This window comes from Heptranchias perlo, chromosome 35 (assembly GCF_035084215.1).
Source record: "Heptranchias perlo isolate sHepPer1 chromosome 35, sHepPer1.hap1, whole genome shotgun sequence".
NCBI lineage: Eukaryota > Metazoa > Chordata > Chondrichthyes > Hexanchiformes > Hexanchidae > Heptranchias > Heptranchias perlo.
The window spans coordinates 29,426,989-29,453,836 of NC_090359.1; the positions used below are offsets into that span (position 1 = coordinate 29,426,989).

General features: G+C 45.6%; 1 protein-coding gene across 4 annotated transcripts in view; it reads right to left on the bottom strand.

Annotated features, from left to right (window-relative positions):
* The window catches only part of LOC137302560 (E3 ubiquitin-protein ligase RNF13-like), a 107,903-nt gene that overhangs the window by 65,993 nt on the left and 15,062 nt on the right, over positions 1-26,848 (bottom strand). For 3 of the 4 annotated variants that reach the window (XM_067972302.1, XM_067972301.1, XM_067972303.1), the window contains exons 2-8: positions 23,703-23,783; positions 21,136-21,260; positions 17,059-17,145; positions 14,945-15,067; positions 13,235-13,322; positions 6,061-6,151; positions 4,621-4,726 (exon numbers count right to left, since the gene is read on the bottom strand). In XM_067972302.1, the coding sequence (XP_067828403.1) occupies positions 4,621-4,726; positions 6,061-6,151; positions 13,235-13,322; positions 14,945-15,067; positions 17,059-17,145; positions 21,136-21,234 (594 nt within the window). In that variant the 5' untranslated portion in view covers positions 21,235-21,260; positions 23,703-23,783. The remainder of the gene's footprint in view (positions 1-4,620; positions 4,727-6,060; positions 6,152-13,234; positions 13,323-14,944; positions 15,068-17,058; positions 17,146-21,135; positions 21,261-23,702; positions 23,784-26,848) is intronic. The other variant, XM_067972304.1, reaches the window with a different exon arrangement.

Genomic DNA, 26,848 nt, shown 5'->3' on the forward strand with positions numbered 1-26,848 from the left:
TTGGAGATGGTCATTGCCTGGCACTTGTCTGGCGCGAAATGTTACTTGCCACTGATGAGCCCAAGCCTGGATGTTGTCCAGGTCTTGCTGCATGCGGGCACGGACTGCTTCATTATTTGAGGGGTTGCGAATGGAACTGAACACTGTGCATTCATCAGCGAACATCCCCATTTCTGACCTTATGGTGGAGGGAAGTTATAGAATCATAGAAGTTACAAAATGGAAACAGGCCCTTCGGCCCAACATGTCCATGTCGCCCAGTTTATACCACTAAGCTAGTCCCAATTGCCTGCACTTGGCCCATATCCCTCTATACCCATCTTACCCATGTAACTGTCCAAATGCTTTTTAAAAGACAAAATTGTACCCGCCTCTACTACTGCCTCTGGCAGCTCGTTCCAGAAACTCACCACCCTTTGAGTGAAAAAATTGCCCCTCTGGACCCTTTTTTTATCTCTCCCCTCTCACCTTAAATCTATGTCCCCTCGTTATAGACTCTCCTACCTTTGGGAAAAGATTTTGACTATCTACCTTATCTATGCCCCTCATTATTTTATAGACTTCTATAAGATCACCCCTAAACCTCCTACTCTCCAGGGAAAAAAGTCTCAGTCTATCTAACCTCTCCCTATAAGTCAAACCATCAAGTCCCGGAAGCATCCTAGTAAATCTTTTCTGCACTCTTTCTAGTTTAATAATATCCTTTCTATAATAGGGTGACCAGAACTGTACACAGTATTCCAAGTGTGGCCTTACTAATGTCTTGTACAACTTCAACAAGACATCCCAACTCCTGTATTCAATGTTCTGACCAATGAAACCAAGCATGCCGAATGCCTTCTTCACCACCCTATCCACCTGTGACTCCACTTTCAAGGAGCTATGAACCTGTACTCCTAGATCTCTTTGTTCTATAACTCTCCCCAACGCCCTACCATTAACGGAGTAGGTCCTGGCCCGATTCGATCTACCAAAATGCATCACCTCACATTTATCTAAATTAAACTCCATCTGCCATTCATCGGCCCACTGATGAAGCAGCTGAAGATGGTTGGGCCTAGGACACTGCCCTGAGGAACTCCTGCAGCAATGCCCTGGGGCTGAGATGATTGGCCTCCAACAACCACTACCATCTTCCTTTGTGCTAGGTATGACTCCAGCCACTGGAGTGTTTTCCCCCTAAATTCCCATTGACTTCAATTTTACTAGGACTCCTTGGTGCCACACTCAGTCAAATGCTGCCTTGATGTCAAGGGCAGTCACTCTCACCTCACCTCTGGAATTCGGCTCTTTTGTCCATGTTTGGACCAAGGCTGTAATGAGATCTGGCGCCGAGTGGTCCTGGCGGAACCCAAACTGAGCATCAGTGAGCAGGTTATTGGTGAGTAAGTGCCGCTTGATAGCACTGTCGACGACACCTTCCATCATTTTGCTGATGATTGAGAATAGACTGATGGGGCGGCAATTGGCCGGATTGGATTTGTCCTGCTTTTTGTGGACAGGACATACCTGGGCAATTTTCCACATTGTCAGATAGATGCCAGTGTTGTAGCTGTACTGGAACAGTTTGGCTAGAGGTGCAGCTAGTTCTGGAGCACAAGTCTTCAGCACTACAGCCCGGGATGTTGTCGGGGCCCATAGCCTTTGCTGTAACCAGTACACTCAGCAGTTTCTTGATATCACTTGGAGTGAATCAAATTGGCGGAAGACTGGCTTCTCTGATGGTGGGGATATTGGGAGGAGGCCGAGATGGATCATCCACTCGGCACTTCTGGCTGAAGATGGTTGCAAACGCTTCAGCCTTGTCTTTTGCACTCACGTGCTGGACTCCGCCATCATTGAGGATGGGGATGTTTACAGAGCCTCCTCCTCCCGTTAGTTGTTTAATTGTCCACCACCATTCACGACTGGATGTGGCAGGACTGCAGAGCTTTGATCTGATCCGTTGGTTGTGGAATCGCTTAGCTCTGTCTGTAGCATGTTGCTTCCGCTGTTTAGCATGCATGTCGTCCTGAGTTGTCGCTTCACCAGGTTGGCACCTCATTTTTAGGTATGCCTGGTGCTGCTCCTGGCATGCTCTTCTACACTCCTCATTGAACCAGGCTTGTTGGTAATGGTAGAGTGAGGAATATGCTGGGTCATGAGGTTACAGATTGTGCTGGAATACAATTCTGCTGCTGCTGATGGCCCACAGCGCCTCATGGACGCCCAGTTTTGAGCTGCTAGATCTGTTCTGAATCTATCCCATTTAGCATGGTGGTAGTGCCACACAACACGTTGGATGGTGTCCTCAGTGCGAAGACGGAACTTCGTCTCCACGAGGACTGTGCGGTAGTCACTCCTACCAATACTGTCATGGACAGATGCATTTGCGACAGGTAGATTGGCGAGGACGAGGTCAAGAAAGTTTTTCCCTCATGTTGGTTCGCTCACCACCTGCCGCAGGCCCAGTCTGGCAGCTATGTCCTTCAGGGCTCGGTCAGTAGTGGTGCTACCGAGCCACTCTTGGTGATGGACATTGAAGTCCCCCACCCAGAGTACATTCTGTGCCCTTGCTACCCTCAGTGCTTCCTCCAAGTGGTGCTCAACATGGAGGAGGACTGATTCATCAGCTGAGGGAGGGCCGTAGGTGGTAATTAGCAGGAGGTTTCCTTGCCCATGTTTGACCTGATGCCATGAGATTTCATGGGGTTCAGAGTCAATGTTGAGGACTCCCAGGGCCACTCCATCCTGACTGTATATCACTGTACCGCCACCTCTGGTCGGTCTGTCCTGCCGGTGGGACAGGACATGCCCAGGGATGGTGATGGAAGAGTCTGGGACGTTGGCTGAAAGGTATGATTCTGAGTATGGCTGTGTCAGGCTGTTGCTTGACTAGTCTGTGGGACAGCTCTCCCAATTTTGGCACAAGTCCCCAGATGTTAGTGAGGAGGACTTTGCAGGGTTGACTGGGCTTGGTTTGCCTTTGTCGTGTCCGGTGCCTAGTGGTCCGATGCCGGGTGGTCCATCCAGTTTTATTCTTATTGTGACTTTTTTTAAGCGAGATTTTACAACTGAGTGGCTTGCTAGGCTATTTCAGAGGGCAATTAAGAATCTACCACATTGCTGTGAAGGTTAAGGGTTGATCCAATCAAGGTGTTTAAAATAATTAAGGGATTCAATAGGGTAAATATAGAGAAACTATTTACTCTGGTGGGGGAATAATAAAATTACAGCTGGACTGTGTGAAAAAAAGCTTCATGATTTCACTCAAACAGTAGTAAAAATCTCTCCCCCAAAAGGCTGTGGGTGCTGGGGAGGGTCAATTGAAATTTTCAAGATCTCGACAATAGGTTTTTGTTGGGTAAGGGTATCAAGGGTATGGAGCAAACGTGGGAAAATGGAGTTGAGGTACAGATCAGCCATGATCTAATTGAATATCGGAACAGGTTCGGGGGGGTGGGGTGAATGGCCTCCTCCTGTTCCTATGATTACTGAAATTAGTGGGGAAACTGACAGAGACGTAATAAGCCCAACAGTGTTGTGTATCCATCAATCTCAACGGTACTGATTTCAATCATAAGCCATTTTCTGAACTATTCAGAGAACAGAGTTGGGAATGATTGTAGGGTAATAATTAAGAGGGGCTTCCGATAGTCACTGTGACAGTGAAGTTTAACGATGGTCTGAAGCTTGAGGTAGTCTCTCCATGTTTCTGCTACATTCTCTGTGCCCTCCTTTCTCGGTCTCTCTCCTTTCCCTAATATTTGTCAGGTTTCCTGTTACTCCTGCCTTTCTTGGTTACTCTCTCCCTTTGTCTGTTACTCACATTTTTGTACGTTACTATCCTCATTTTTTTTTACCCTGTTACTCGCTCCCTGTCTCTGTTAGTCAGGCATGGTTAAAGTACTGGCTTTATTGCCAAACCTCCTCAGACTTTTCTGAACATCCTTTATTGAGCCCTTTCAAAAGTTCGCAATTTAGAGAGAATAAAAACTAGGGAAATGCTGGTAAGTGAGTCTTTGGGGCAGTAACCTGGGTTTATAAAGTGGACAAGTATCTGGTGCCAGAATTGCTGACGAGATGCCTAGACTTGGGCCCTAACTTGGGGCAGCTACGGGTAAACAACCTACAGAACTGTGCACTCACATTGTTCAACTTAGCTGCACGCTGCCTTCAGAAATGTTCACAACTTGCACAGCTTCATCACAGCCTGCTTCAGTGCTCACAACACAATTATTGTATTAGATACAAGAGAAATGCTCGTCAGTAACAGTCCAATCTTTATATTAATCACAATGAAAGTTATAAACTTCTGGCAGGTCGATCCTCTGTGCAGGATATTTTTTAACCTGTTCCCATTGTCTGTATCCACGCTGTCACTGGGGCACAGACCCGAGCATTCACTGGTCACAACCAACCCTGCCATTTCATCCGCCTGACTCACATCCTGTACAGTCCAGTTAAAACAGTCTGGAATCAGCCTGCAGACTATCATTTGGGAACCTCCGTGCTATACAGATGCTGCTTAATAACATTCCCACAGAGATTAACAACTGGGAAATAACTGCAAGTTTAGATCATTTCTGTTGAGCAAAACTTATAACAATGATACAGTCTCAGTCTGCAACGTGCACTTACCATGACAGTGATCATGACAACAATCACAATTCCAACAACGCCGGTGAATGGAATTAGATAATATCCCAGCGGGAAGTTAAGGTCCGGCATCAATACAACATATGCACTGTGAATAGACAGAACAAGCAAGAATGTTTGAAGTGGAGACTGATACAGGCAGCTCTGATATTCTGGGAAACACACTTCCACCATGATAGAAACAAATAGAGCTAACACGCAGACGAGCATCACAGTACAGCAAGACTTGTCTCTACTGGGAATGGCCTCGACAGTGCAATTAGACCCACTGCACATCACATCACAACAGGGAGGAAGAGGGAGGGTCAGTAAGGGCCTGACTGCCTTACAATGATGTCATAAGGAGCTACAGACCATTGTGATGGCATCAGCATCAAGCTCAACATTAAAAACATTGCCGTTTTCACAAGGGAATCTCACAGCACAAATCAGCAGCTCTTTTGCAATGGCAGCTGACTGGTAACTTCAGAACGATCACTTTCACCTCCAGATAGTCCACAAAAGCCAGTCCATTCTTCAGGTTTGCTTTATGAGGGTAAATTCCCTTCTCCAGTTAGGGTTCCTGAGTTACAACCCATCCTGGGCTAAGTGAGCGGCTGACCTGTGACCCGCGACCTGCTTCCATACCCCACATCAGCAACAATGCTGCTCGGAAACCCGCTGCTGGGGGGGGGGGCGGGTGAAGAGTGAGAAAGAGGAGAATATGGGGGTGCACAATTATGGCCAAGGGGACAGTATCATAGAACCTGACAGCACAGGAGGCGGCCAATTGGCCCATCGTGCCTGTGCCACCTCTTTGAAAGAGCCGTCCAATTAATCCCATTCCCCCTGTTATTTTTTTCCTTTTCAAGTATTTATCCAATTCCCTTTTGAAAGTCATTAGTGAATCTGCTTCCAACGCCCTTTCAGGCAGCGCATTCCAGATCATAACAACTCGCGGCATAAATAAAAACTTCTTCTCATCTCCCGTCTGGTTCTTTTGCCATGTACGTATATAAATCAATGGTTTCCATTCCACCATTTGGTTTGGGTAAATGTCAACACACAGGAATTTTTCTGCTGTTTTACAAACACTAAGCTTTTGTAGAGGAGAGGAGAATGTGGAGGGGAAGTAGGTGATGTTGAAAATATCCCCCACACACAGATTAGTGGGTAAATGATGTGGGACTCCGATTTACAGAGCTCAGCTGAACACAGACCAAGGGGTCAAACTGGTGACCTTCCAGACCAGTATCAATTAGTACATCAGATGACCCACTGGGCCATCAGAGAAGAGTAGGGGAAATAATAGACTCAGAATTTGAAACTGGACTTGGAGGCACAGATAAATTACATGAAATCTCACTCCATGCCCTAAAACATGACATTTACACCATATTTTATAGACGTTTAAAATGACAATCTGCAGCGTTCATCACCTACCCTTTGTCGTAAGTGAAGAGAGACTTCAGGAACTGAGAGGCATGGGTCCCAATGAACACAGACGGGATTGTGATCTGATGTCTGATTTTCTCTGCAGAATTAAAAGAAATGTCAGTCAACAACCGATTTTAAAATAGTTTCCTCCCCTGCCCCAACCCCAAGGTTTCTACAGAGTGTTTAGGTGACTTGCTTTCACAAGCCCGGCCTCTGTTAATACCATTCCAACCAGCTTCTAGGAGATCACCCAGGTACAAACCAGCCACCAGTGTTCCCGGCAAGGAACCTTCTCATCTCCATTTAGCACCTCCCGCCAAAGTCATCGTTCAGCTAGGAATCTTGCCGGGGCCAAATTGCAGAGATATGAAAATAAGTTAAAATATTTATATAAAAGTTCAGACAGCAGACATTATATTTAGTTTAAAACAGAAATCAATGAACAACCTTAAAAAATATATCAAAAGAGAAAGAAAGCCGGTCATTTCCTGTTTATTTTCAGATAATCAAGGAGGATTGTTGAGACAACAAAGGGCAGCCAAGCAGCGAAAGTAACTTCCAAAAAGAATAGTCTCCGCATTACCTCAGAGCCACTTAGACCACTGCCCATAGGAATTATTTGAGCAGTGTCCGTGACAGAACAGAGAAGGTGATCAAAATCACGAATAATGTACAAATATTCAGTTACTCTCACACACAGTAGTCATAATCATAGAATCACAGAAAGTTACGGCACAGAAGGAGGCCATTCAACCCATTGTGTCCATGCCTATCACTAGAGAAAAAGTACTGGGTAAACTAATGGGTCTAAAGGCTGACAAGTCCCCTGGACCTGATGGCTTGCATCCGAGGGTCTTAAAGGAAGTGGCTACAGAGATAGTGGATGCATTGGTTGTAATCTTCCAGTATTCACTAGATTCTGGAAAGGTCCCAGCGGATTGGAAAACCGCAAATGCAACACCCCTATTCAAGAAGGGAGTGAGACAGAAAGCAGGTAACTATAGACCAGTTAGCCTAACATCTGTCATTGGGAAAATGCTAGCATCCATTATTAAGGAAGTAGTAGCAGGACATTTGGAGATTCATAACAAAATCAAGGAGAGTCAACGTGGTTTTATGAAGGGGAAATCATGTCTGACTAATTTATTAGAGTTCTTTGAGGAAGTAACCGGCAGGGTGGATAAAGGGGAACCAATGGATGCAGTATATTTGGATTTCCTAAAGGCATTCAATAAGGTGCAACATAAAAGATTACTGCACAAGATAGGAGCTCATGGTGTTGGGGGTAATAAATTGGCATGGATAGAGGATTGGCTAACTAACAGAAAACAAAGAGTCGGGATAAAAGGGTCATTTTCAAAATGGCAATCTGTAACTAGTGGGGTGCCGCAGGGCTCAGTGCTGGGGCCTCAACTATTTACAATATATATCAATGACTTGGATGAAGGAACAGAGTGTCCAGTGGCCAAATTTGCTGATGATACAAAGATAAGTGGAAAAGCAAGTTGCGATGAGGACACAAAGTGTCTGCAAAGGGATATTGACAGGTTAAGCGAATGGGCAAAAATCTGACAGATAGAATATTATGTGGGAAAATGTGAAGTCATCCACTTTGGGAGGAAAAATAAAAAAGCAAAATATTATTTGAATGGAGAAATACTACAAAATGCTGCGGTACAGAGGGATCTGGGTGTCCTCGCACATGAAACACAAAACGCCAACATACTGGTGCAGCAGGTAATCCGGAAGGCAAACGGAATATTGGCCTTTATTTCTAGGGGGATGGAGTATAAAAGCAGGGAAGTCATGCTACAACTGTACAGGGTGCTGGTGAGACCACACCTGGAGTACTGCGTACAGTTCTGGTGCCCTTATTTAAGGAAGGACATACTTGCATTGGAGGCAGTTCAGAGAAGGTTCACTAGGTTGATTCTGGGTATGGAAGGGTTGTCTTATGAGGAAAGATTGAACAGGTTGGGTCTATACTTATTGGAGGTTAGAAGAATGAGAGAAGATCTTATTGAAACATACAAGATTCTGAGGGGACTCGATAGGGTGGATGCTGAGAGGATGTTACCCCTCATGGGGGAATCCAAAACTAGGGGCATAGTCTCAGAATAAGGGGTCGCCCATTTAAGACGGAAATGAGGAGGAATTTCTTCGTGAATCTTTGGAATTCTTTACCCCAAAAAGCTGTGGAGGCTGAGTCATTGAATACATTCAAGGCTGAGTTAGACAAATTTTTGATCAGCAAGGGAGTCAAAGGAAATGGGGAAAAGGCAGGAAAGTAGAGTTGAGGTAAAAATCAGATCAGCCATGATCTCATTGAATGGCCTACTCCTGCTCCTATCTCTTATGGTCTTATGGTGCCAGCTGAAAAAGAGCTATCCAGCTTAATCCCACTTTCCAGCACTTGGTCCTTGCCCTGTAGGTTACTGTACTTCAAGTGCACATCCAAGTACTTTTTAAATGAGTTGAGGGTTTCTGCCTCTACCACCCTTTCAGGCAGCGAGTTCCAGACCCCCACCACCCTTTGAGTGAAAAAATTTCTCCGCAGCTCCCCTCTAATCCTTCTACCAATTACTTTAAATCTATGCCCCCTGGTCACTGACCCTCTGCTAAGGGAAATAGGTCCTCCCTATCCATTCTATTCAGTCCAGTCATAATTTAATATACCTCAATTAAATCTCCCCTCAGCCTCCTTTGTTCCAAAGAAAACCACCCCAGCCTATCCAATCTTTTCTCATAGCTAACATGCTCCAGCCCTGGCAATATCCTCATAAATCTTCTCTGCACCCTCTCTAGTGCAATCACATCCTTCCTGCAATGTGGTGACCAGAACTGTACACAGTACTCAAGCTGTGGCCTAACCAATAATTTATACAGTTCTAGTATAACCTCCCTGCTCTTATATTTTATGCCTCATCTAATAAAGGAAAGTATCCCGTATGCCTTTTTAACCACCTTATCTACCTGTCCTGCTACCTTCAGGGATCTGTGGACACACGCTCCAAGGTCCCTTTGTTCCTCTACACCTCTCAGTATCCTCCCATTTATTGTGTATTCCCTTGCCTTATTTGCCCTCCCCAAATGCATCACCTCACACTTCTCTGGATTGAATTCCATTTGCCACTTTTCTGCCCATCTGACCAGTCCATTGATATCTTACTGCAGTCTACAGCTTTCCTCCTCACTATCAACCACAGTCAACTCAACAGCAATATTACCAAAGACATAGGAGGAGGCAAGCTGCCTGTGCAGTACTTAATGGGGAAAGAATGATGCAGGCATGGGGTAGGAGGAGTGGAGTATACTTCTGGTTCTGGTATTGATGCTGCTCTGACTGAAACACCACTAGTTCTGCTCATGTAAGTGTTCATTGTGAATAGCACAGTTAGAAGTGACACAGTTAGAAGGATCGGTTTGATGATGGTATTCAGTTAAAATGCTTTTCTGTGACTGTGGAGACACTGGGAAAGCAGCCTGCAAGCAGAGACTAGTGAACTTCAAGCACCATCCTCAGTTTGTCTTTACCAGGTGAAGTCCAATTGGGTCTGCTGAAGGACCAGTGGGAAACAGCCTCGTATTTTGCAGTGCCTCAGACAGCCGGTCTTGGGACCCAGGAAAAATGAGGTGCTGGATGCTGGAAACTGAGGTTGCCTCTTTTATACAGATAACATAATGTTAGAGGCAAGAGTGCACGCGTCTGCCACCAAAGGCACACCTTTCCAGTTATGTGATTTGACCGGTCGATCCAGGTCACCTTCTACTAATGTGATCGATCGCTGGCAATCACATGTTCTATGCCCCGAGTGCTACTCGAGATTGGATTGTCAGTAGGAACCATGTGACTCATGGGCAGGAAGAGGACAGAGTTCTTCTCTCCCAATAATTGCTCCACCTCTTTCTAGCCTTGACCTCACTGACCTTGTCTCTGCTAGACAGTCTTACTCTCCCTCAGTTTTTTATTTCCAAATACAAATTTTGAGTACAGTACTTGGCTTCATCAGTCTGAAGTACGCTGAAAGTCAGAATCTTGGCCCGCCTGAGCTTTCGTCTTCATCCCCAGCACCAGCTTCTCACTCAGTCTCCACCTCCCAGCAGCAGTTTCATCCGATTACATGCCAAACTCTCACTAGATTCATTCCCTTCAAGCAGCAGCTGCAACCCACAAACTCCCACTATCCCAAACCAGCTCCATCTCCCCCTCTCTGCAGTGATTCCAGACATTGGCCTCCTGCTCTCTCCATCTCCCCCCAGGTCGGGCCACCTTGTGTAACAGCTGCCTACCCAGGGTGAGGACATGCCCCCACCTCACCTGTGATCCAGAGTGGCACATTTTTAATTTCAAATCTCTAAATGGAGCACTACAGGAGATCCACTATCAGCAGAAGCAGTTAAATGGGAGATGGTGTGGCCTTCAGGAAAAGAGAGGAGCAAATTGGGGGGAAACTGGGTCTTGAATATCAGCAACACAAAAAAAATGGGAAGATTAAAAAGATGAAACAGATGTAGTTTGCATGCACGCACACAGCAATTTGTCCGCAGGCCGATATATATTCCATAGCCCGGGCCTGTGCTGATAACTACAGCAGGTATACAGTGGAACAGCAAAATGAGCCCGTTGGGGAATACCTGCAGCAACTTGCCAGGGCTGCGGTTAAAGCTGCTACAGTACATGGGGCAAAATCTGATACTGCTGGGAACCAAAAGGGGCCGGTGTTGCAGTGGGTAAGGTGTAGGTTCGGCACCTGCACGACCTGATCCAAATGGTCCTACACAGGGCTATGGGGAAAGAGCAGGGGAATGGGACTAATTGGATAGTTCTACCAAAGAGCCGGCACAGGCACAATGGGCCGAATGGCCTCCTTCTGCACTGTATCGTTCCACAAAATCCAACTCAGACCAATGAAGTGAAAGTCTCCCCTCGCTCCAAGCATAAGGGTTCTATGTGAAATGAATGTGGGGCAATGTCAACATCCAAGGGTGCATAGCACAAAGCACAGACAGTGCAGAACCTCCCCACACCGCGCGGAAAACCACCGCCCCTCCTGACACCAAGGAGTCAGAAGGCCATGGCTCCAGGGACTTGATCACATATTCCAGGCTGACACTCCAGTGCAGTACTGAGGAAATGCTACACTCAGAGGTGTCGCCTTCGCATGAGATGTTAAACCAAGGTCCCGTCATCTGCTTGGGTGGATGTAATATATCCTGTGGCACTATTCAAAGAGGAGCAGGGACTTCTCCCAGTATCCTGGCCAACCATTATCCCTCAACCAACATCACCAAAAATAGATTACTGGTCAGTTTTCTCACTGCTGTTTAAGGGACCTGCCTGTGCACAAACTGGTTGCTATGTTTGCCTACATTACCACAGTGACTACACTTCAAAAGTATTTGTCTGTGAAGCGCTTTGGGACATCCTGAGGATGCGAAAGGTGCTATGTAAATGTAAGTTCTTTTTTTTCTATCTCATTCAGAGGCCAGAAGATGGCTGGTGTGAGAAATGGAAAAATGTCACATAAGTGCAATAGAGGGCGCTCTGGTGGTAGAGGGGCATTGCTGGGACAGTGTAGAGGGAGCTTTACTCTGTATCTAACCCTGTACCTGCCCTGGGAGTGTTTGATGGGACAGTGTAGAGGGAGCTTTACTCTGTATCTAACCCTGTACCTGCCCTGGGAGTGTTTGCTGGGACAGTGTAGAGGGAGCTTTACTCTGTATCTAACCCTGTACCTGCCCTGGGAGTGTTTGATGGGACAGTGTAGAGGGAGCTTTACTCTGTATCTAACCCGTGCTGTACCTGCCCTGGGAGTGTTTGATGGGACAGTGTAGAGGGAGCTTTACTCTGTATCTAACCCGTGCTGTACCTGCCCTGGGAGTGTTTGATGGGACAGTGTAGAGGGAGCTTTACTCTGTATCTAACCCTGTACCTGCCCTGGGAGTGTTTGATGGGACAGTGTAGAGGGAGCTTTACTCTGTATCTAACCCGTGCTGTACCTGCCATGGGAGTGTTTGATGGGACAGTGTAGAGTGAGCTTTACTCTGTATCTAACCCGTGCTGTACCTGCCCTGGGAGTGTTTGATGGGACAGTGTAGAGGGAGCTTTATGTTGTAACCTGGGAGTGCCTGATGCAGGGAACTGGTGTCCAATGAGTGTCAGTACTGGTGTCCCCAGTACTGACACTCATTATTTCAGAAGGGTCAGCTACCCACAGGATCAGAATAACTTGTACTGCATGTCAAACATGAATACAACTGAACTCCAACAAGAAACACTTGAGACGTTTACTCTTTCTGGTGTCTTTAAATTAGATGGATTTGATTGCATTTCACAAAGATGCGATTACAGTATATCGGTAATCAGGTTATACACAGGAACAACTGCTGTAAAGATTTCACTTGCAGTTTAAAGAATTTCCCTGGTCCCCCCGATGACCCAGAGCGCAATGTACTGCCCAATATGGCACTGAGATAGAAAGAGAGATGAAAGAGCAAAGAGAAGGCAAAGCAAAGAAGAGAGAGAGAGAGAAGAGAGCAAAGAGAAAAAGTGAGCTGTGTGCAGCGTGAAAGAGAAAACGAGCATGCAAGAGAAAAATCAGATGCTCCAAGACGTTGCTCAACAGTAAAATCGTCTGCTGACACTCAATAGTCTCAAACATAAAGGGTGGCCACTTGGGAATCGACCAGCTTCTGTTATCTTACTCATGGAACTGTACCCAGCAAGAGTCATCACCTTCAGAAAAAAAAAAATTCCCATTTTGTAAAGTGAAGCTGCATGCTATGCAAAGAAAAGTTAGAGGTAAGAGCAGACAGAACTGCCAAAACAGACAGTTTATGTGGTTACTCTGTACAGGGTAGATACCAAAACTCTGTGCACCTTTTGTGTAGACAATTTCCTATTTTCTATTTAATAGAATTATAGGTGACAGTCAGGTTTATTTTTTTCTGTACTTTAGTCCCAGGACACCAGTTAACACATCTGTGCTGATTTAATGTGATTGTTAACCAGGCTGAGATCAATTAACAGAGCACAGGCCAGAGAGCGAACTGGTATAGGGTTTTATTTTATTATACTAACTCCATTTATTTTGCTGCAACGGTCATACAATTAAGGCATACATTAAGATGACTGAACATTTATTTCACAGTTACGAAGACTGCAAGAGTTGAAACATACCATCGCTCCAGCGCATGCTCAGCAGTCGGTCCGAGTCGACATTGTGAACTATCGCAGCCTTGTACCCAGCGAGCTGTGCTTGGAGCACCTGCGATAAACATCGGGATTTCATTGCTCAGGAGTGCTGTGCTGAAGTGATTTGACAAGTGCAAGTTCTTTTAAGGTTTCTACATAAATGTTTGTTTTTCTTACTCGATTGTAAATCAGAAACATACCACTGGGCTTCTCCAATGCCTCTGAGTTTGTGCACAACCTAATATGGTATTGAGTCACACAGACCAGGAAAATTCCAAGTACTGAGTTGGCCGACATCTGCTAGAGCAGCATGGAGGTTGCAGTTTAGTGCTCAGTGCCCCTGCGTTTGGGGGTGGGGTGGGGGGAGCCAACGGTCCTGCTCCTGATTGCTATCCTGTGACCGTTGCTAGAAGGCACACTTGTAGATATCAGGAAAGAACAGGATTGGGCTTTGCTGTGATGCCCCATCCCCCATAGTAAAATATCCCTACAACTCCCCCTAACTGGGCTCAAATGTCAACTACTTGGGCAGGGTATTGGGAGGACAATGTGCTCAGGTAGAGGAAAGCATGGGGATTTTCTGAATTGATACACAATGCTTTAGAGGTTCTGTGTGCACTCAATCTTTCAATCCTTTGTCTCCTCGTGTTTATACAATAAAACTACAGATCAGAATTAGAGGAGGCATTTGTGCAAAATCCTCTTTTCAGTGAAATCGTGAATGAGGAAAGAGTTGCAAGCAGCATTCTCGGTTCACGGCACAACCAGAGGGCAAATCATACAAAATATCTGCTCTTAACTCCCTCCAAACTGCACTTCTGAGTTGTAAAACACAGGAACCAAGGCAAATATTGAAATACATCAGTAAATGGACAAACACCTCTGAATAAAGCTCTTCTCATTAAATCTATCCTCACACAATAACTCCCAAGGCTGGAGAACAGAATGAGAACAGGTTTCACTGCATAACCCTCTCTGCCATGGATCCATTCTACTGGCACTGGGCCAGACTCAAGCAGTGCAGATTACTAGGTATAGGGAACAATGAGAGAAGAGCAGACACATGGAACAGGCTCTATGCTTTGCTGCATTGCAATACAAGGGAAAGGGGAAGAAGAAATAAGAAAACCAAAGAGCTGGCAGCAAGGAGGGAAAGAGGGTTAGATGGTGCAGTAGGTTAGACACTGGCCTTTCACCTCTGAGACCTGGCTTCAAGTTCAGGCCTGGCTGATAGAATGAAAGTCTCCTCTCTTTGTTGGCTGCAAGGGCCCTGCATGAAATGAGCTTAGAGAGTCTAATTCAGTTTCTGGTGGGTGCAGTGTCCACAGCACAAATTTGCCCCAGATGGCTGCTGCAGGAAATCAAACAACGTTTCATTTCCCAGGACTAGCATCCTGCACCTTGAGCACAACATTCACAGAGATAAAACTATTCCCAGGGGAGCTGTGAATATTTCCCCTCATGTCTGATAGTCTTATCCCAGTGATGTGTAAACAGGCATGTGAACTTTTCCTGGTGCTTCCTCGTCCCATCATTTGCATATCAAATCAAACCAAATCATAATCATCATTCCCCTGTGTAGCTCCCTGCCATGTAGCTAACATTTCAGCATTCAAGATACTGGTGCAGTGTAATCCAAGTATTCCAGACGTTTAACCAGGTAGTGGTGTCACTCCAGCTCAATGCACTACGTACCTTGACATCGAAATTACATCCATATCGGCGAATCACAACGATGAAGTCCAGGATGGTGGTGTTTGAAGGAGGTGGCGCGATGGGCTCACAGGCATTATCAGGCTTTGCAAATACCAGGTAACCCTACAACAGTCAAAAGGAAAATATCTTATGACTCAGTTGGAAACCCATAATCTAAAAGCCATTCTGGAGACCTGGCTACCTGCAGTTACAATGAAGAGGCTTGGTGTTGACTGGTCTTACCAAATCAGGGAAAATGCCTCATTTGCACTCAGCACCTCCCCAGGGACAGGGGAGGAAAGTTGGCAATTTATTTGGAGAGTATCAGAGCCAATGAAACATGCCACGCCTCCACTGTTTGGTACAAAGCACTACATACCTGCCCCCTTTCCCAGCTCCCAAAATCTGAAGATAGAAAATATACATTTTTCCTGCTCTAGTCCAGAGTCTCCAATCCACCTCTAGCAGCACACAGCTGTGAAGTACATCCATACAAAAACATCAGCACAACTATCCACAAATTAGTGTGCTGCTTGTTCATCCCAGGTTCTGAATGGGGCAAACAAAGCAAGGCAGGAGGGGATAAGGTTATTTTTTGTACCGTATACATTCTCGTCTTGCTTTGGCAATTTCACCTTTCTACACCAGCAGAACCTTCTCATTACATACCAGCAATACATGTGGTGCAAATGTGAACATTGAACCTCACAAGTAACTCATTTGACTGGAGTGCTAACCAGCAAAGTCAAAAATATCATTCCAGTCAACTAGTACTTAACTGAAGCCCTATAATAAAACAAATTTCCCTACGAGTAAAGATATTTTCCCTTTGATTTATATAGCGTCGTTCACAACCTTAGGATGTCCCAAAGTACTTTACAGCCAATGAAGCCCTTTTGAAGTGTGGTCGGTATTGTGAAACACAGCAGCCAATTTGTGCACAGCAAGGTCCCACAAACAACAAGGTAGTGACCAGATAATCTGTTTTAGTGACGTTGGTTGAGGGATAAATCATAGAATCATAGAAAATTTACAGCAAAGAAGGCGGTCATTCGGCCCATCGTGTCATAAATATTGGCTAGAACACCAGAACTCCCCTGCTCTTCTTCGAATAGTCATAGAGTCATAGAGTTATACAGCACGGATAGAGGCCCTTCGGCCCATCGTGTCCGCGCCGGCCATCAAGCCCTAGTGCCATAGGATCTTTTATATCCACCAGAGGGGGCAGACAGGGCCTCGGTTTAAAGTCTGATCTGAAAGATGTCACTTCCGACAGTGCAGCTCTCCCTCAGTACTGCCCCCCCGACAGTGCAGCGCTCCCTCAGTACTGACCCTCCGACAGTGCAGCGTTCCCTCAGTACCGACCCTCCGACAGTGCGGCGCTCCCTCAGTACTGACCCTCCGACAGTGCAGCGTTCCCTCAGTACCGACCCTCCGACAGTGCGGCGCTCCCTCAGTACCGACCCTCCGACAGTGCAGCGTTCCCTCAGTATCGACCCTCCGACAGTGCAACGTTGCCTCAGTACCGACCCTCCGACAGTGCGGCGCTCCCTCAGTACCGACCCTCCGACAGTGCAACGTTGCCTCAGTACCGACCCTCCGACAGTGCGGCGCTCCCTCAGTACCGACCCTCCGACAGTGCGGCGCTCCCTCAGTACTGACACTGGGAGTGTCTGCCTAGATTTTGTGCTCGAGTCTCTGGAGTGGGACTTGTACCCACGACCTTCTGACCCAGAGGCGAGAGTGCTCCCCACTGATATTTTCCCTTTGTGACATGCAGCAATATGTAACAGTTCAAATGATCCGAAATCAGCAGCTCGGTTGTGACCAGGTAAGGAAGAGGAGAGTAAGTGACTAGTGGCAAAGTCTGGCTGCACTGCCCCTCCCTGTGGGGAGCACGGTTCTTTGCCTCCTCAATTCAGCCCTTGTTCTAACCTGGTCCCTTTTCCGGTTTATTCAGTCCAGCTTTCTTCATCAATTTCCTACATTGCAACAGTGACTACACTTCAAAAGTACTTCATTGGCTGTAAAGTGCTTTGGGATGTCCTGAGGTCGTGAAAGGCTCTATATAAATGCATGTCTTTCTTTTTCTTTAGTGAAAGGAATACACCTACCTGCAGCCCATCCTTTAGCAGCTGGTAGCCAAACATTGATGGCATGTCGTCAAAGATCATGGTGGTGTTGGGGGTGCTATTTGTGTACTGTGAAAGGAAACAGATCCATTATTCCCAACCTTTAATATTTTGCTATTTTTTTCTTCTCAAAATGAGGGATGTTAGTGCTGGATAATGGAGCTCTTCTCCAGCTTTGCAACGCAGTGTCAGCAACAAGCATACGTCAGAAGCAGAATAAAGCTCTCCCTACTGCCATTTTCTTGTACTAACCCAACTTCAGGAAAAAATGGTACAAGAATGGTTGAAGATTACCAACATGTTTTAGGACTGGAAAGGATTCTACATGGGAATATAATTTCCTTCAGGAGGCAGATGGGCACAGACAAGTCAGCAGAGTGGGCAGATAGGTGTTAGATGTATTTCAATGGAGAGAAATGTGAAGAACTACATTTTGAAGAAAGAATAGCAAAAGAATAGTAAAAAGTATACCCTAAACAATATGACCTTTAGGAGAGTGGAGGAACAGACAGATCTGGGGGTGCAGAAGTATAGATCTTTTAAAAGGTGAAGAGTACGGGTAGCAAAGGTCATTGCGATTCCAACTTATATATGGAGACATAGAATACAAAAGTAAGGAAGTGAGGTTAAATTTGTACAAAATATTAATTAGGTCACATTTAGAGTATTGCGTGTAATTCTAGGCACCAATCAGGGAAGAATATTAGAGCCAAGGAAAGGGGACAGCAAAGATTTACTAGAATGATACCAGGAATAAAAGATTATAGTTATGAAGAAATGCTTGAAAAAAAAGGTTAATGGTTATCTAAATAGAGGCTTTCAAAATAATGAAAGCTTTTGAGAGGTTTAACAGTAAAAGATTGTTTCCACTGGTAACAAGGGGACATAAAGTCAAGATTGTCATAAGAACAAAGGCAGAAGTTAAAAGATTTTTTTTACACAGAGGGTTACGAGAACATGGATTGCTTTATTACAAGTGGCTATTAAGGCAGTCTATAACATCATTCAAAAGGGAATAAAATAAGTATTTGAAAATAAATATTTTGAAAGTCAGGGAAGGGGGATTAGAGTAGGCAGCTTTAGTTGAGTTCAATTGCAATGGGCCAACTGGGCAGCTTCTGTGCTGCTATGACTATGATTTTAAGCATCCCTGCTTTATCGTGTCGGATTATTTTGCACCCAACCACCCTTACAGATGGGGACTGACAATACAGCACCAATCCAAACATCTGTGCTATGAACTAAGTTCACTAGGAATTGGGTTGCGACTGCCCCAAACGTTTCATTTTGGATTCTAATAACTGGCGGAAAGAAGATGTTTCAATCCAATTAGCCTGAAATGGATTCCAATTCCAGTTTTGGAAAAATTACAACATGGAAACAGCCCTTTTAGCCCAAGCAGCCTGTGTTGGTGTTTACCCTCCACGAGTAGTAGTCCTAATTCCATGTGCCCACTTTGTTCCCATATCCTTCAACTACCCACATAATCTATTCTTAAATACTGTCATGGTCTCTGCTTCAATCACTAACTTTGGTAGAGGGTTGTGAGGCTCTGATGTGCACGATGTAAGAAAAAGGTTCTCTTGTTTTCTGTCCTAAATCTCTTACATTTAATCATCTATCATTTAATCAACCTATCAGGAAAGATTGAGCAGGCTGGAGATCTTTTCTCTAGAAAAGAGAAGACTGAGGGGTGACCTGATAGAGGTCTTTAAGATTATGAAAGGGTTTGATAGGGTAGGCGTAAAGAAAATGTTTCACTTGTGGGGGAGACCAGAAATATAAAATAGTCACTAATAAATCCAATAGGGAATTCAGGAGAAATTTCTTTACCCAGAGAGTGGTGAGAATGTGGAACTCACTCCCACAAGGAGTGGTTGAGGCGAATAGCATCGATGCATTTAAGGGGAAGCTGGATAAACACATGGGGGAGAAAGGAATAGAAGGATATGGTGATAGGGTGAGATGGAGTAGGGAGGGAGGAGGCTTGTGTCGAGCATAAACACCGGCATGGACCAGTTGGGCCGAATGGCCTGTTTCTGCACTGTACATTCTGTGTAATGTCCCCTTGTTCTAGACCCTTCCATCACTGGAAACAGTGTTTCTATTTACCCTGTCCCATCCTTTCATAATTTTAAACACTTGTATCAAATTACCCAATAATTTCCTCTGTTCTCAGGAAAAGTCCCAATTTTTAAAGTCTTTCTTCATACTTGTACTTCCTTACACCAGGCAGCTTCCTAGTAAATTTGCTCTGTACGGATAGCCCAGTGGTTAGGATACTGAACGAGCAACCCAGAGGTTGAGTTCAAATCCCACCATGGCAAGTTGTGAAACTGAATTCAGTACATCTGGTAATTGACGGACACCAGGAAAGAAAAATGAGCACGAAAGCTGCCAGATTGTTGTAAATAACCAACAGGTTGACTAATGTTCTCCAGGGAAGGGAGCTTCTTCCACCCCTACCCAGTCTGGCCTACATGCGACACCAGTCCCACACTACGTGGTTGACTCAGGATAACTGGGGATGGGCTATAAATACTGCCTCGTCAGTGTTACCCACATCCCAAGAACATCATAAAACAAAACCCACTCTATTGCCTCAACATCCCTCCTATAGTATGGAGTCCAAAACTGTTCACAGTACTCCAACTATAGCCTTGCTAAGGTTTGGTATAGATTCGCCATTACACTTCAAATTTATAATTTTGCCATAAAACAAAGTATCCATTAGTTTTTTTTTTAATTGACTTCACCCATTTGAGTAATAGCTTTTAATGCCTTCTGAACCTGAACCTCAAATCCTTCTGCTTTTCCACCTCACCCAGCCTTCACTGCCATTCAAACTATAATTATTACTTTTATTTTTTTTAAAAACTAAAATTTACCACCTTACGCCTTAGTGACGTTGAATTCCCATCGGCCACTTTTTGCCCATTCCACAAACTTATCCATATCTCCTGCAGCTTCCTTTGGCTTGCAGAATCACTTACTATGCATCTTAATTTAGTATCATCCACAAATTTGAACACTCCCTCTCGCCCTACATCCAAATAATTGATGGGCAGAGTTAGAAAACTACCCCAACTGAGGCCTGGCTCGCACCAGCTAATTCAGCACAGACCAGGGTTTGGACCAGGGACCTGCTGGTCTGTATGGCCAAGAAACTGTCCACAACTCCTACTCTCCGTTCCTCTCTTCTAACCAAATTTTAATCCAATTTGCTACCCTTCCCCACCTGTTGATCTAAAATAGTCTTTTGTGCAGTACCTTAAAGGCTTTCTGAAGGTCCACGTACACCACATCCACCATATCTGTCGCCTCCCCAAAGAACGCAATCAGGTTTATCGAGCACAGTCTTCCTGGGTTGGGTGGGTAAGACTTTCTCCTCCACTCTAAACTTCCCGGACAGCACATCCAAGATCACAAATTGCTATGTGGGAATCTTAGTCCTGCACACTTTTCTCCTCTTCCCTCCCACCATGCAAGGGAATGATAATGTGACAAACCAATAACACTGGAGACTCACAGTCTGGTGAACTTAACTCTGAGCACGACTATCTCCAAACTGCTTAAATTTTATGAAGAATCCAAATATATGCCTAAGTGCCTTACTAAAACAACTGATTACTTAATGCACATGAATATTTTGCTTCCCCTAAAAGGCAAGTGCATAAAAGTACCACCTGATACACACTGAGCCACACAAACCAGCAGACCCCTGGTCTGTGCTGAATTAGCCAGTCCAAGCCAGATATCAGTTGGGGTAGTTTCCCTACTATTACTGCGGACATTGTGATTTATTACTGTGCCCCCCACCCCTTCTCTGCTCATTGGTGAGATCAACTGGCTTAGTACAGGCCAGGGACTGAATGTGGTTGAGGCCTTGCTGTACTGTCTGGCTCAGTATCATACCAAGCAGTGCATTTACCCACAGATCTTGAGGCCAGCAGACCAGCATATAACAAATGTACCTCCACTCTTACCCAGTGAGTGGGTGGGTGGGTGAGGAAAAGACGTTTAAACTTCAAAATGTTCACATTTTTAAGCTAGACTTACTGCGCACACATATCCCTCCACAGCTGGCACATCCATTAGGAGGATCGGCAAAACAAAAATGGCACAGTACGGCACTGAATAGTATACACCCGCAGGCATCTTGAGTTAGAGAATCTTGCACAGCACTTGTCCCAGAAAGCAAAGAAAACAGGTCAGTATTAGACGCTCAACAGTGCAACAGCGTGGATATTACAAGCTTCATCTGCTGACCTAAACAGAAAGCACTAGTGGTCAGGGCGATAGCTTTTATTGGTACAGGTAGCTGCTGCCACATCAACATCAGTACAACAGTCTGTGCTTGAATGGTACGATTTGTAACATTTCTTTCTCGTGTGACTAAACAATGATAGCAAGCTTGCAGAAGGAAGAGGATTCATGCATGTTGCCCCAGAAAGGACATTCAAATGTACCTGCTCAGTCAGCATTTATGGGATAAAACTGCAGTATGAACCCCTTCCATTATAGTTCCTGGGTTTGTCTGGTACACGAGCCGTGGTACCCTTTAACATGCCAGTTATTAATGATCCAACTCACCGATCACTGACATTTCAAGGGCGTCACGGCGTGCGGCGCGCGCGTACACAGCGCCGCGGCGCGCGCGTACACAGCGCCGCGGCGCGCGCGCGTACACAGCACCACGGCGCGCGCGCGTACACAGCACCACGGCGCGCGCGCGTACACAGCACCACGGCGCGCGCGCGTACACAGCACCACGGCGCGCGCGCGTACACAGCACCACGGCGCGCGCGCGTACACAGCACCACGGCGCGCGCGCGTACACAGCACCACGGCGCGCGCGCGTACACAGCACCACGGCGCGCGCGCGTACACAGCACCACGGCGCGCGCGTACACAGCACCACGGCGATATTTTGACAGACCTGCAGTGCTGAACACTACCAAGGTTAAAAAGAGGAGGGAATGTGACTTGACTGAAGTCGGTTAAGTGATGCCAAGCTTCCCCCACAAAGCCTGAACTCAGCCTGCAGCTGTGGGAGAACAGGTCGAAAGAGGGAATCCTGTTTTAGGCTGCTTCCTGCTAGTAGAACCACAGGATTAAAGAGCCTTTTACATTATGGGCCAGTCCTTGGAAAAGTGGCCCAAGAGCACCGCTCTCCCAAGTTTACTTTTAAATTGACAAGTCCCACTGTTAGTTGGTGGTAAAGGGAAAGTGCTTGCCCATAATGGCCACGACGCACTGGCCTCTGTACATGCACAACATTATATCATGATATCATCAACTAGCAGTGCCACCTCATGCAAAACTTGCCCAGGGCTGGGGCATATAGGTGATAACTCAACATAGAGGGGGTGCCTCAAACATGCTGCAGGTACTGTAGCACTTTTAATAGTCACAGTTAGGCCGGAAGCAGGCACCGAGGCCCAGAGGGAAAAAATGGGTCTTTGCAGCTAATGCTCATTTGGCCAGCAACTGCAGAAAACCTGGCGTGACGGAGGCCAGCGATTAACTCACTGGCATTCTCAGCAAAGTCAGTATGTGGACAGCAAACAAAGGAATGAGAATATCCATGTCTTTAAAATCATTATGTAAGTAACAAATTTACCGATAGGCAGAGACAGACAGACACTAGTGGAAATCATCCCCTGCCCACTTCTGTCACTGAAGAAACGCTGTAGCAGAGAATCAGTGATTCAGAGTGAGTGGGTAACAGCTGGGGCAAATAAATGAGCCCCGATACAAGGTAAACATTAATCCTGGAGCGTACAGCGCTCTAGTCAGACTGCATCTGGAGTACTGTGTTTAGTTTGAGTTGCCGGGAAACAAGGGAGACTCAAGCGCTGGAGGCAGTGCAGAAAGGACCCACGAGGATGGTCCCAAGTGTCAGGGTCTGAGATACAAGGAGAAACTGGAGAGACTGGGGCTTTTCAGCCCGGAAAGCAGGCATCCAAGAGGTGACCTTACAGAGGGTTATATGACAGTGAATGGTATGGAAAAGGTTCATCTGGAATTCCATTTCAAATTAAACTCAGAAGAAGGCAAAAAGGTCACAGGTTCAAACTAGGAAAAGGCAAAAAGCTCTTCTGCATACAGAATGACCAATGCTTGGAATGGACTCGCAGACCCTAGAAACATTTAAGCAACAATTAGATGCATCAATATGGGGATTGTAGGCTCTTCCTATACAGATGAATTAGGATGGCCCGAATGGCCTTCCTCATCATGAAGTATTTTGTGATCCTGCGTGAATACAGGAGGAATTAACACGCAGTGTTCTCCATGGAATTGCAGCAATCCTTTGACCCATTTACAAACTCTGCTACTTATTGGGGTCATTTTGTCCTCATCTTAGTGCTGGAAAATGAAACACTTTCCATTGAAGCACTCACTCAGTATTAGTATTAAACACTCCCAGGTTAGGTACAGCTCAGGAAATTGCAGAATAACATTCCCTCGACAGCGTCTCCTACCTCAAACGCACCTCCCGCCGACACCAGTACCACACTATCATTTCTCATGCTGGCCATCCTGTGATCGCCCCTCCCTGTAGGGAACTACCCAGCCCTCATTCCCCACCATACCGTTTAGGAAACAATCCAAACACTTACCGTACACTGTTGTGATGCGACAGCGAATAGAACCTCACATCAGTTGTCCTTCACACCAGCAACCAGCCACGTGACCCAGCACTGATGGAGAAAACAGTGACTAGATTGGTGAACTGAATTTCCAAATGTGCAAACAAACTAGATATATGAAATTAAGTAATAGAAGAAAGGCAATGTGGAGCACTGAATCTGGCCTCAGATTGGTGATTGGAGAATTCGCTGCCATATCACGGCCTATACAGCTTTTTGTTTGTTAATTTTCTCCTCTCTTTTGAAGGTACAGGCTTGTGCTGAGGCATAATTCCAGGAATTCTAGCCATCTTTCTATACCTCAGGGCTTTTGTTATTCATAGAATCATAGACTGATATAGCGCAGGAAGCCATTCGGCCCATTGTGCCTGTGCCGGCTCTTTGAAAGAGCTATCCAATTAATACCACTCCCCTGCTCTTTCCCCCATAGCCCTGCAAATTTTTCCACTTCAAGTATTTATCCAATTCCCTTTTAAAAGTTACTATTGAATCTGTTTCCACCGCCCTTTCAGGCAGCGAATTCCAGATCATAACAACGCACCGCGTAGAATTTTTTCCTCATGTCGCCTCTGGTTCTTTTACTAATTACCTTAAATCTGTATCCTCTGGTTGCTAACCCTTCTGCCACTGGAAATAGTTTCTCCTTATTTAATCTATCCAAACCCTTCATAACTTCCTTGATTTTGTACTCTATGCCTCTATTAATAATGCCTTTTTAACAGCCTTCTCAACTTGTCCTGCCATCTTCAAAGACTTGTGCACACACACACCCAGGTCCCTTGGTTCCTGCACCCCCATTAAAATTGTACCATTTAGTTTATATTGCCTCGCCTCATTCTTCCTATCAAAATAAATCACTTCACACTTTTCTCCATTAAATTTCATCTGCCATGTGTCTGCCCATTCCACCAGCCCGTCCATGTCCTCTTGAAGTCTGTTACTATCCTCCACACTGTTTACTACATTTCCAAGTTTCGTGTCAACTGCAAACTTTGGACTTGGGTATACAATAATTTCAATGCCCCTTGCATTCTCCAACACTGAAAACATTCAACCAACTTTCACAACAATGACTTATTCACAAGACAGACTCCTAAGCTGCTCTACAAACACTCTGCAAACCAAAATGCCAAAGGTTTTAATGTGCACCCAAACATGATCATTTGCAGGGAGGCATCTGAAAATCTGTGAGCAATTTTACCCCTTCTTCTAGCCATCTCCTAATTGCAGCACTGTAACAAGGCAAGCTGAAAGCAGTCTTCAAATTGAGTGACTGCAACCTCCCTTTAACTGGTGCATTCACCCTTTAAATAGTGGCCCGGGTCTCCCATTGGAAATTGCGCAGTCTAGCTGGTAGTTAAAAATGGGCCAGTCATCGCTTTGTTTCCGACTTCCAGGTGCACGCCCACGCACCCATCCTGCCTCCCATTAAAATCGACCCTGTGTTTCAAAGAAATTTATTGTATGTAAAGCACGTAAAAATTTCTAAGACATGATGAGGTGTTATACAAATGCAGGTTGTTCTTTAGCCAAGATTCTCGAGTTCTGATGTTGAAAACCCACAAACTTTGTTGCCACAGTTCAGGACATTACCAGACTCACTTGGTTGAGTTCTGGCTGGTGTCTCAGAGGCTGCCAGCTGTTAAGCGTCCTGTCTCAGTGCACACCTACAATCTATATACAGAGGCTGTGAAATGTTCACACTTACATGTACCTCAAACTTCTTACTTTGTATGGTCTGGCTGGTGCCAGGTGGGCACTGTTGGTGCATAGATGCCAACTTCACGAAGGAATTTTCACTCTTCATAAAAAATATCCAGATCACAACACTTGTCATATCCTACAACATCTTAACCTGCTAGTCGGCCGGTCCCTCAACATGCTTACCCAATGAGGTGCTTTATGCTTTCACAATTAGAAGTCTGACAGGTAGTGGGGAGGCTTTCCTCTACAGATGCAGCAGTAATCAAGCATAAGCTGAGATGGGAGATGCCACAGTAAACATTAGGGGTGGGCAGAATCCAGTAGGCTCCATGTCAGTACGAGGTCTCTAATTGCCCATATTGTAACATTAGTAAGTTCCTTAAACACAAATCGAATCTCAGTGTCTACCAGAGATAATAAATATATTTCTGGAAACTATCCAATAACTGAGGCCACATGAGTGCCATGCTGAATTAATTCAAAGGTTTATAAGCTTCCAACTACAGAATCCTGGTGGTTATGTTGGGGGGGGGGGGGGAACAATTGGGCTTATTTTCTTTGGAAATGAGGAGTCTGATTTGGCTGAATTGAACCTTTCAAAATTAGGAATTGACAAAATGGATTAAGGCAAATTGCATACTGAGATAATGGGCTCAAATCTCAGAGGACACAAGTTGAAACTGAGGAAATTAGGAGTAAGAAGGGAAGTCAGGTGCACCTTTTGTTACCCAAAGAGTAATAGCATTGTAGAATCAGTAACTGGGGAACTCTACTGAGTGTCAGCTTAGCTCAGTTTGTAGCACATGGACCAGTCTTTGTTCCAGTCCTACTCAGGTCCCCTCCCTGACCTCTTTTTCTGGTACACTGATTACTGTGTCGTGCCGCTTCCTGCTCTCGCCCTGAACTGGAAAATGTCACCAACTTTACTTCTGATTTGCACCCCTCCCTTACCTTCACATGGTCTATCTCAGATTCTGCCCTTCCCTAACTTCTCTAGCTCCATTTCTGGGGGCAGACTGTCCGCCAATGCCCACTACAAGCCCACCGACTCCCACACCTACCTTGATTATACTTCCTCCCACCCCACTCCCTGTAAGGACTCTATTCCATTCTCCCAGTTCCTCTGTCGCATCGGTTCCAACGATGCCACCTTCCACACCAGAGCTTCCAACATGTCTTCTTTGTTCCTCAGCCAAGGATTCCCCTCCACTGTGGTTGACCGGGCCCCAACCGTGTCCGTCCCATTTCTTGCACTTCTGCCCTCACCCCTTCTCCTCACTCCCAGAACCACGATAGTGTCCCCCTGGTCCTCACCTTCCACCCAACCAGCCTCCACATTGGACGGATCATCCTCCGTCACCTCCAGCCCGATGCCATTGCCAAACACATCTTCCACTCCCCTCCCAGCATTC